General features: G+C 42.3%; 1 protein-coding gene across 4 annotated transcripts in view; it reads left to right on the forward strand.

Annotated features, from left to right (window-relative positions):
- The window catches only part of LOC130361702 (carcinoembryonic antigen-related cell adhesion molecule 1-like), a 38075-nt gene that overhangs the window by 21305 nt on the left and 4609 nt on the right, over window positions 1-12161 (forward strand). For all 4 annotated transcript variants that reach the window (XM_056565019.1, XM_056565043.1, XM_056565028.1 and 1 more), the window contains 3 exons: window positions 5742-5807; window positions 7954-8112; window positions 9493-9572. In XM_056565019.1, the coding sequence (XP_056420994.1) occupies window positions 5742-5807; window positions 7954-8112; window positions 9493-9572 (305 nt within the window). The remainder of the gene's footprint in view (window positions 1-5741; window positions 5808-7953; window positions 8113-9492; window positions 9573-12161) is intronic.

The raw sequence follows: 12161 nt of genomic DNA on the forward strand, positions 1-12161 counted from the left end.
CTTATATGTATATAGGGTGTTAAAGGGGTACTCCACTGGTGGCAGAAAGTTAAACAAATTTGTAAATTACTTCTATAAAAAAATATTAACCCTTCCAGTACTTATCAGCTTCGGTATGCTCCACAGGAAGTTCTTTTTTTTTTGAATTTCCTTTCTGTCTGACCACAGTGCTCTCTGCTGACACCTCTGCCTATGCCAGGAACTGTCCAGAGCAGGATAGGTTTGCTATGGGGATTTGGTCCTACTCTGGACAGTTCCTAAAATGGACAGAGGTGTCAGTAGAGAGCACTGTGGCCAGAGAGAAGGGAAATTCAAAAAGAAAAGAACTTCCTGTGGAGCATACAGAAGTTTATAAGCATTAAAAGATGTTTTAATAGAAGTAATTTACAAATCTGTTTAACTTTCTGGCACCAGTTGATTAAAAAAATATTTTTTCCAGCGGAGTTCCCCTTTAACCCCTTCCCGCCCCAGGACGTATGCATACATCCAAGTTGCTAGCTTGTTAGCGCAAATGGACCTATGCATATGTCCTAGCAAGTCCCTGCTCTGCGTGATGCACTGCAGGAGATCGCTGGCAGGACTCGGTTGTCAATCACAGCAGAGGTCCTGCCACAGCTGCCGGGGCCACAATCGCACCGGTCCCAGCAGCATTAACCCCATAGATGCCGTTATCAATCCTGATTATGGCATCTATGGTGTTGACAGGGGGAGGGTCCTCCCCCTGTTCACCAACGGCGGCGCTGCAATACGATTGCGGGTCACCGTTGGTTGCTATGGCAGCAGGAGGTCAGATGATGACCTCCTGTCTGCCTGCTACAGAAGCCTGTGAGATCCAGCAAGAGGCTGGATCGCACAGGCTGTACTGTGTGCAGCTCATCAGGTCATACTGTGCTGCAGTACAAATGTATTGCAGCATAGTATAACCTGTAAAAGTAAAAAAAATTATAATAATAAAAGGTTCCTCAATAAAAGTATAAAGTGTAAACAAAACAAAAAAATGGCCATTTCCCAATAAAATCCCTGTATTATTATAAAAAGAAGACACAAATCATATACATACTAGGTATTGCCATGTCCTTAATGATGTGTACTATAAAGCTATAATGTAAATTATCCCACACGGTCAACGCTGTAAAAAAGCTACAACAAAATTGCAAAATTTGCCAATTTTGGTGCAAATAGCAAAATAAAAAAGATCACAAGGTAGCACGTATTGCAAAAATGAAACCATTAGACAGTACAGCTTGTCCCGCAAAAAAATAAGCCCTCACTCAATGGCGTCGGACGAAAAATAAAAAAGTTACGGCTGTCAGAAAATGATAACACAAAAAGGGGTGTCACGATTCGGCAGGCAGGAGGTGGATCCTCTGTGTCAGAGAGGGTTTGGCGTGGACCGTGTCGGTGGACCGGTTCTAAGTAGCTACTGGTTTTCACCAGAGCCCGCCGCAAAGCGGGATGGTCTTGCAGCGGCGGTAGCAACCAGGTCGTATCCACCGGCAACGGCTCAACCTCTCTGACTGCTGAGATAGGCATGGTACAAGGGATAAGGCAAGAGCAAGGTCGGACGTAGCAGAAGGTCAGGGCAGGCAGCAAGGATCGTAGTCAGGGGCAACGGCAGGAGGTCTGGAACACAGGCTAGGAACACACAAGGAAAGGCTTTCTCTGGCACAAGGGCAACAAGATCCGGCCAGGGAGTGCAGGGGAAGTGAGGTATAAGTAGGGAGTGCACAGGTGGAAACTAATTAAGCTAATTGGGCCAGGCACCAATCATTGGTGCACTGGCCCTTTAAGTCTCAGAGAGCTGGCGCGCGCGCGCCCTAGAGAGCGGAGCCGCGCGCGCCAGCACATGACAGCAGGGGACCGGGACGGGTAAGTGACTTGGGATGCGATTCGCGAGCGGGCGCGTCCCGCTGTGCGAATCGCATCCCCGACGGCCATGTCAGTGCAGCGCTCCCGGTCAGCGGGACTGACCGGGGCGCTGCAGGGAGAGAGACGCCGTGAGCGCTCCGGGGAGGAGCGGGGACCCGGAGCGCTCGGCGTAACAAGGGGAAAAAAGAATTTTGCTCAGAATTGGAAAAAGAACATAAAAAGCTATATAAAATGGGCATCGTCATAATCGTACCGACCCACAGAATAAATATAACATCACTTTTATCGCACAGTGGACACCATAAAAAAATTATTAGAAAAACACCAGAAATTTTCCAGTTTTTCCCCTTATTCTGGAATTTTTCACAAAAAATGCTGCATATGTCAATAAAAATGCACCACTTATATAAAGCACAATATGTCACAGAAAAAAATCTTGGAATCGCTCTGCTCAGAAAAAGCGTTCTAAAGTTATTACAATTTAAAGAGACACATGTCAAATATTAAATAATAAAAAAAAAGAGCCTGGTCATTAGGGTAAAAAATGGGTCCGTCCTTAAGGGGTTAAGAGTTTTGTTCATTTTATAGGTAAGAAATGGGTGGATTCTGGAGATTATGGAAAGCAATCATTATTGTCATATAGGGGCATTTTTTTCTTTATTATTTGGTCTAAATATATTGAAAAACATGGTTAATATTCTAATTGGCCAAATTATTTTCCTGTAATTGTTATACAGAGGTAATGGTATGCCAAACTGCTGTCACTGACAGAAAAGGAAGTGTTAAGATATTCATTAAGGGGTCATAGATTTGAAGGTTTACCATGAAAGCCTTTTTATTATGTCTGACTGCAGGTTGGAAAAATTGTGTCACATAGGTTATAGATGTGGCTAGGACTTGGTATTATTCTGACAATAGCATGATTTCTGTTTTCATATTAGTTTTTTTTTTAGTATTCTTTCACTGCTCATGCATAAATAAGGTTGTGAATAAATAAATCTCTGTTAAAACTATATAAATATAAAATAATATCATACAATAACTAAAGGGAATATAAATACTGTATATACATAGCGTTGTGGCTATGTAATACCTGTCACATAATATGTTTTGTAGTGTTCACTAATATAATTTGGTTCATTGGCGTTGCTATACACAGTGCTAAAGAACCTGGTAATATATAGCATTATTACACTCATTTGTTTCTAGTGGAAAGTTTTGTTATAATCTAGTTATAAAGCTTTCTGCTGCTTAATTAGCAAATACAGAGAAACCTCTTACAGCAAACCACCTAAACATGCAGCAACATGATTCCCCATCTCATTACTAGTCCATACCATGGCTTAAAATCTTATTCCTTGTCCCTAGCATGACTCCCATTTAATTCCTGGTCCCAAGAAGGGCTTCCTGTCTTATTCCAGGTCCCCGGCATGGCTTCCCATCTTATTCCTGGCATCCAGCATGGCTTCCCATCTTATTCCTGGCATCCAGCATGGCTTGTTATCTAATTTCTGATCCCAGGCATGGCTACCCATCTTAGTGCTGCCCCCCTCTAAACCCTAGTACATAGCATGGCTCCCCATTTCCCCATTTCACTTCTAGCCCATAGCATGACTCCTCCTTTCATTCTTGACCCCAGAATGCCCCCCCCCCCCCCCCCGCCTATTCCAGGCCTTGGCATAACTCCCCTTCTTATTCCTGGCCCCCAACATGGCTCCTTTTAAATCTTATTCTGTGTCCCCAGCAAGGCTATTCTCATTCCTAGTCCTGAGCATGGCTCCCCATCTCATTTCCAATCCCCAGCATGGTTTCCCATGTTATTCGTGGCTCCCAACAATGATCTCATTCCTGACTCATTCATGACTCCCCATTTTATTCCACGAACCGGCATGACTCACCCATTGCAGCATGACCATGGCTAAACCCTCCCCTTCTGTCAGCCTTCCTTTTCCTATCTCCTATCCAATTTCTAGTGTCCAGCCTGACTTTCATCTCATTCTTGGCCCAATGTAGGGTTTCCATCTCAACCTTAATCCTAGCATTGCTCCCCCCTCTTATTCCTGGTCTCAGACATGGCTTCAAATCTTATTTTGTATCCCCAATATGGCTCCCTGTCTCATTCCTGGTCCTCAGCATGGTTTCCTATCTCATTACCGATTTCCAGCATGTCTTTCTATTATATTCCTGGCCACTAACATGGATCCCTCTCTAATTTCTGACCCCTGCATGGCTTCCTATCTTATTCTAAGCCCCTGGCATGACATGGTATGAACCTTCCCTATGGGACTGCTTTTCTCTTCTTGCCTCTTATGCAATGCCACTTGCTGCTGCTGAAAAATACTCCTCCTGCTTAATCAGTACAATAATGTGGCAGAATATTGGTAGCATCTCTTCCTTGATGTTCCTTGCAAGTCTCCTTTCCGCTCCAGTTTGATGATGCAGCACAGTGCAGATTTGCTTCCAGATGATTCAGAGCACTAACAATTCCAATGTATGGTCTTTTCCAAGGGGTTTTAGCTAAAAAAAAAAAGCTCAAAATAGGTGGTCTTTGGTTGAATAAGGGGGTGGTCTGCTTATGGAGGGGCCAGCTTCCATAGACAATAATGAGAAAAAAATAGATCTCTTCTCAGGAGGCTTCACAGTGGTTCTGTAAATAACCTGCATCCAAACACAGTACAATTTTTGAGTCAAAATTTAGATATTATAGCTATTTTCAGGAAATTACTATTCTTTTCTTTGAAATAATAAAAGTTTATGTTAACAACATTTTAAATAGGAGAAAAGAAGATATCCAGCGCTTGACTCGGGAACGGGTCTTTTATTATATAGCCAGGGTAGACATACAGGTACACGGAGATATATAATAAAAGACCCGTTCCCGATATCTTCTATTCTTCTATTATACGGGCGTAGTCCACGCCAAGTCAGTGCGCCTGCTACAAAGGGTGAACTGATACGAACTTTGCTCCATAATATTTTAAATAGTATTTTCATTTCGAAGTTTTAAATGGGTTCAAACTATTCCTTTTTTTTTTGGATCCCTCTACAGTAAAAAGATAGCAGGGCGTCCTGATGGCCAAACCCTTGAAGTCAAAAGCAGCTAGTGCTCATTTCCCTTGCAAAGCCCCCACAGTGTCTAATGATGCTTAGATGTGCCACCTCCTCTATGGTGAAAGATGCCCTCTCTTATTCCTCCCCATTGTTAATGACAATTTTTATAATTTTTAAAAAGACTGAATGGTGCACTGAAAAAATTGCCCTTGGGTGCCTTCGCCACATTTTGTTATTGTTATGTAATGTTGGGATGTGGGGCTTATATTTAAATCTTTTTTCCTTGCCTTCTCATAGAAAGTACACACCAGCGTCATGATCTGCTTGCTGTTTATTGTCCATTTAGTGTACTTCAGTTAGTACCCCCTTTGGGGCCTTTTTGCCATTTATTGTCTGATTAGTACCCATCTGTTACAGTCTATTGTATAGACCCCAATCATCTGATGGAGGCCAAGAAGTGTAATTTTGTCCTCTGTTCTGGCGGTTTCCATTGAGGGTTTCCATTTTTCTGCTGGATGTAATAGCAAAGTCCTCTGCACTATTCCACAAAACAGGAACCAATAAAAAATGTACACTGCATAGTAGACAATTTTTTAATGCAGGAATCTATGTGTGACACATGTATCATAGCTATACAGTGGAGGTATCTGTCAGGGTGTCCACAAATGCATTACAGACCTCTATTTTGTTGATGGAACTGTTAAGTCCAATTGTGTCTAAAGAATGGGACAGCTATGAGAAATGAAAGAAATGTTAAGGAAATGCCTAGAATTCACAAAAAAACAAACAAACAAACATGTTTATTGTATTGTTTTTCCTAGCTAACACTGAAGCTCCTCCTACCAGATCTCCACCGATTCTCCATTCCACTGATGGTCAAGCAAGAGGTAATGTATGTACAGAGCTATTAGGCTAGCTATCTAGCCCCAACCAGTGTGGACAAGACATAAGGCTAACTTTAAGTTCAAAATGTTATGTAGTCTAATAAAGCAGTGTTTTTGATCATCTTTGGATGCTAGAAAAAATGCTTTCCATATTATTCATATATGTTTACGGACTGGAAGCATTTTTAGTAATCTCCACATGATTCAGACTTCTTTTCTTGGATAATCTTTTTTTGTGTTTAACTTTGTTTGCACAACAGTTTAAAAAACAGGTTATTAAAAACTGCTTAAATTGTTTTTGTGCCACCTCCAAAACCCATGACATTTTTATTTATTTTATCGACAGAGCTGTATGAGGGCCTGTTTTTGTAGGATGAGTTGTAGTTTTCATTGGTACAATTGTGAAGAACAGGAGATTTATTAAAGGGGTATTCCAGATTTTTTTATTTTATTTGACTGCTACTGTAAAGTCAGTGCTGTTCATGATTAACGATGGTCTTGAAATTCTTCTGTGTTCTTTGCCCCCAATGTTTTATTTTTAACAGCATATAACATGACTGTCGTCAGGTGGCAGTGCGGCCCGAGACATTACATCATTAGTCAGGCGTTCAGAGAAAGCCTGTCTTTGTTTTAATGGGTGAAGCAATATTTGGGTGGGAGAGAGATCATGGTTAGAAAAGACTGGTTTATTGCATTGAAGGAGGTGTGTTTCCAAGGGTTGGGAAGGAGAAAAAGGACCTCACACTCACAAACAAGGAATCATAGGACTTGTAGTTGAAGGGAGGAAAAAAAGATAGCCACAGTGTTATGGTGGATTCACAACATAGCCATTTAGCTCCAAGACAAGCACGGATACTTCATAAGCATGACCATTTCTGTCTGGCAGGTAAATACTAAAATCACCTTATGGTGGATAACCCCTTTAACCTTTTTAAACCCCTTTACAAGAAACCAAACACTTTTTATGGAAATATGTGGTTTTAGATTTTCTTTTTCACACCTAATTTCACTTTATGTTATTTATTGTAGGTCTTATTAGGGGATTTTACTATGAAAGGCCTATAAGGGCCTTTTTTAGGCTCCCAGCTACATTGGCAGCCATAGTTACCACATTTGACCTCACTCCACCCAATACATATGCACATTCTGCTCATCTGGGCATACATGCATTCTCAACTGTTATTCTCAGGAAAGTAAGACTGATGCACACCTCTTGATAAAGCCAGCTCTTGATAATGCGGTATCCTCACAAATCATTGCCGGGTTCCATAGATTTTCACTACAATCTACATCTGCTAGCAGGTGCAAATTTTGCTAAATTCAGTGTGCAGAGGTAGTCAGGCCTCTTTCACTTGATACCACGCCCCCTGTACTATGCCTCACCCACCAGGCTAAATTTTCCACAGAACAAGTGGATTGCACAAAAATGTGTGACTATTTATCGACCTTTGCTGGGTACTAAAATCCAAAATTGATTCTTAGACTGCACCTATCATATTGTATATATTGTATATATAATTTGTATATTGTTATTTTAAGTGACTAGAGGATCCAGTCGATATATCTGGAGATTATTCCATGAATTTCTGAGATGTGAATACACTTTAAAGGGGTATTCCGGGCAAAAATATTGTATCCCCTATCCAAAGGATAGGGGATAAGGTGTCTGATCACGGGGGCCTGCTGCTGAGACCCCCCGCAATCTCCCTGCAGCACCCCACAGTGACGGCCGCCACGCCCCCTCCTATAGACATGAATGGAGGGGGCGTGGCGTGACATCACATCCCCAGTTCCGGAAACCCGGAGGTTTCTGAAACTAGAGACGCAGTCCCCGCATAGAATGCGGGTGCTACAAGGAGATCGTGGGGGGTCTCAGCAGCTGGCCCCCCGCGATCAGACATCTTATCCCCTATCCTTTGGATAGGGGATAAAATGTTTTTGCCCGGAATACCCCTTTAATATCATTATAATATATGGGAGAGATTAATCAAAACTAAGTGGAGCAGTTGCCCATAAAAAATGTAAGTAGTAGTTTGATTGGTTGCCTTGGGCAACTGGTCCATTTTTCCTCTGCTAAGGTTGTAAATCTCCCCTATGTCCTTTTATGCAGAGTGAATATATGCTTCAGTGAACTCTCCTTTTGTTGCAGGTGGTAATACTTCTGCTCTAATAGGTATTATTGTTGGATCGATATGTGCAGTGATTTTGGTTGTGGTTGTGGCCGTCATATGGTATAAAAAAGGATGTAACAAATCAAAACAGAATCCAGTGTATATAAATGACAAACCAACATCTGTATCATCACCAAGTGAGTATAGAAAACTAGAATTTTAACCAAGAGGTCATACTGAGGCACAATTACCAATGTGGGTGGCTGTGATATAAAGCAGTTCATTTATTGGCCTCTCCAAACTCCTGGCACAGATTCCAGGAAACTGTAACATTTCAAGATATATGATTGACATTATATAGTACAAAATGCAGAAGTGACTCTTTTGTTGCACTTGAATTTTGGACTATTGGAACAACATTAACATTGGCCTTCTTGGCCACGTCAGCACTCGGCTCCCTCTGCTGAAATCTTACATTTAAGAACTATGGAAGCCACTCTTGGGCTCTGTGTTCCCATAGAGGCAGACCATGCAATTGCTTTGGGGCCCTGGGACAGGGGAGACCATTGTACTCTGCCTGGTGTAGAAGAGGGAATGTATGGACAACACAAGGAACGTGACTGAGGTATACAAAGAATGCCTGAGGGTTTACAGGGGCAGTCTTGGGGTACGCAAGAGGCGATCTCTGTATACAGGGGATGTTTGGTAGTATACAGAGACAGTCTAGGAGTATACAGTGATAGTCTAGGGGTATACAGGGGCAGTCAGCAGAGGCATGTGCAAAATCTGCAATAGGGGCCCGTGTGCCAATTATAATACTGGTCTCTTTTAGGGAAGATGTGCTTGGGGGCCCCCTTAGGCACCGGGGCCCTGGTGCGACTGCTTCCTCTGCACTTCCTATAGCTACACCCCTAGCAGTCAGGTGTAGCTAGAGGTGTTGTCCGTACAGATGTCTGGGGGTATACCGAGTCAAAGGTTATATAGGAAATGTTTGGGGGTATACAATATATGTAAAAAAGAAAAGAAAATGGCAGCAGCACACTTGGTCAACAAAATGGGGACTCTTAGCGCACTTTTTGATCAAAATGTGTCCCCCCCCATGCACCACGTGGAGGTGGCCTCATATCGGATGGGACCCTAACATTCACTCACCTCAGGCTGGGTGACATGCTGGATCCACTAACAACCCAAAACCACCTCCTGTGAAATAGGGGAGGGGATGCACGGTTACAGAGGGAGCCACTCCCCCCAAATTGCACAGCATTTTTATTTTTTTTGCTGTGCAATTTAGGGGGAGTTGCTCCCTCTGTAGCCATGCATCCCTCCCCTATTTCACAGGAGGTGGTTTTGGGTTGTTAGTGAATCCAGCATGTCACCCAGGTGAGTATATGTTTTAGGGGGGAATGATGGGGTGGGGGGTCCAAACGGCTGAGCATAATTTGAGTTATAAGTTACTTCCTAGAATACCCTTTAATATTTCTTTTTTGTCATGCTAGAGTTCCGATAACTTGCCTTTGAACTTTGATAAATAAGAATGGTCCTTTCAGCTTAAACAATTTTTTTGCTTTCTTTTATAGGTGAAGACATTTCTTTTAACCTGCAAAATAATTTCAACAGAAGACTGCCTTCTATTCCACCACAGCCCACAATTTATCAGGTCAGTTCTAACTTATTTTTAGGCCGACATTCTTCACCCCTGGTGGTCAGGATAGTTTGCTCACATTTGTTGTGTATATTTGAAGCCTAAAATATTAATTACATTTATACTTCATTCTCTCTAATTTTCTGAAACAGACTCTTGTTTGAGGGGGCCCGCTACTGCCAGGCCTTTTTTGTTTCATAAAGTTTACATTTAGCCCTTCTGGCTACACCCACCAACACTGGCTCCTCCCTCTCCTATGTACTGATGCAGGGTTCCACTAATGTTCTGCAGACTAGCAGAACGTCTTCAGAGGGGGCGGGTTTAGTCTCTGACCTCCATATGGCAGTAGTAGGAGCTTCTATAAGCCAACCTGCACGGAATGAGAGAGCCAGCTTCACTGAAGGATTAAGCACCACCTCCCTGGACGGTCCTGAAGATACAAGGAAGTAGCTGTTCACTTTTCTGAGAGGAATGTAAGGCAGGAGGTTGGGGAGGAGGGTCGCCCACAGCACTATCCTTTAGGGGCTTGGCTGACGGCAGACAGTGAGGCCCAGTCGGGATGTATGTGTGTGTGTATGGTGGTTGTCAGTTTAAAGGGTTTTCTTATCTCTCTTCATTTGTGCTGATGCCAAGTTTATTACAGCCCAGGAGAGTTAAAGGGTTACTCCGGTGAAAACCTTTTTTCTTTTAAATAAACTGGCTACGGAAAGTTAAACAGATTTTTTCATTACTTCTATTAAAAAATCTTAATCCTTCCTGTACTTATTAGCTGTTGGAATGCTCTCTGATGACATCACAAGCACAGTGCTCTCTGCTGATGTTATTATAATAATAAGAAGGCTTTATTTATTTATTTATTGTTGTCCTTAGTGGGATTTGAACCCAAGGCCCCAGCACTGCACGCCAGCAGTGCTAACCACTAAGCCACCATGCTGCCCTTAGCATACATCTGCTATGCATGGTTGCTAAAATGGACAGAGATGTCAGCAGAGAGCACTGTGCTCGTGATGTCATCAGTGTTCCAAAAAGAAAGGAATTTCCTCTGTAGCATTCAGCAGCTAATAAGTTCTGGAAGGATTAAGATTTTTTAATAGAAGTAAATATGTTTAACTTTCTGGCACCGGTTGATTTCACAGAAAAAAGTTTTTCACCGGAGTACCCCTTTTACCCTCTCACTGCTTCTGTGCAGCTAATGTATAATCTCTGCAGTGTAGGGGTTAATTTTCATGTGGCCGCATTGGCATCCAGAGAAGTGAGACCCAATGAGCCAAAGGGTATGTTTACACGCTACTAACCAATGGGCAGCACAATCTGCAGCAAAATCTACAGGTGTAAACTTAAGGGTAAGGTAACATGTGTCGTATTTTGCTGCATATTTTTCTACATATTGAAGTCAATGGGTAGCAAAATCAGCTGTAGAAAATATGCAGCAAAATACGGCATGTGTTACCTTACCCTAAGGGTACACTCACATGGGCGGGTTTACAGAGAGTTTCCCTTTGTGAGTTTGAGCCATAGCAGGTTATCCACAGCTGACCGGATTTACTGAAACTCGCTGTGAACTCTCCTTTGTGACAATACCCTAAGAAAATATTCATATGTAGGAATCTTGTCTCTCCTTATTACTACAAGTCCAAAACTATGGCAAAATGCATTGGTTTTGGTGTGTTTTTGCAACCAAGGCATAATGACTATATATTAAAATACCATAAATGAAAATCACATGGACACCCCAAAAATAAAACTACCCATTATACCCTCCCCACCCACCCACCAGAAAAAATGTATCCTCTTTTTTTTTTTTTTTTTGCAAATAATGCTGCCAGTAAAATGAAAGCCAGTAGTGGCATTTTAAACATTCCAAAAATATTTTTTTTGTGGTGCTTTTTTAAATGCCGCAAACTCTAGGTATGCCATGTTTTTTTTTTTTTAGATATTTTGAAACATGACTCTATGTAAGGCTGTTTTCACAGTATACACACAGCCTATTTTGATTTGTGCATAAAAGGATAAAATGAGTACATTTTGTAGTATTGTATTCAGGGGCACAGCATGTGGCAGAATTGAATTCATGGGCACAGAGTAGCAGTTTAAAACTATGTGGTGGCCAGAGGTGGGCCTAACTACTATATGGATTGACAGAGGGTGGCCAATACTATATGGAGGCACAAATTGGGCACTAATACCATGGGGCAACACTTATGGGGAGTTTTTATAGAGGAGAGAATTGTGCTGGAGCAAGTTTCTGGCAGATTCTGTGTAGGCAGTCGTGAGGGTAATGAGGTGTCCTTAGGTCCCTTGTCAGTGACCCAGGCTTAATGCGAAACTGACGTCCTGTTCACTGACTTGTGAGAATTGGCCTCACCTTCACATATCGGACGTTGAGATTTCATGCTGCCTGCATCAGCCAATGAGTAGACAGACAACTCCGCCAGCATCGGCCTCCACATTAGTTGATGATGCTGAGCTGCCTGGTGCCAACATGCAGGGAGGGCCCCATGACCCTCTATTGTCCGGGGGCCCCATGAGTTGTCAGTCCACCCCTGCTCTTAGCACAAAGTTTATTTTCATGTCAAACAATCCTTTTTGTGACTGAACCTTAAA

The sequence above is a fragment of the Hyla sarda genome, chromosome 1, assembly GCF_029499605.1.
Source record: "Hyla sarda isolate aHylSar1 chromosome 1, aHylSar1.hap1, whole genome shotgun sequence".
NCBI lineage: Eukaryota > Metazoa > Chordata > Amphibia > Anura > Hylidae > Hyla > Hyla sarda.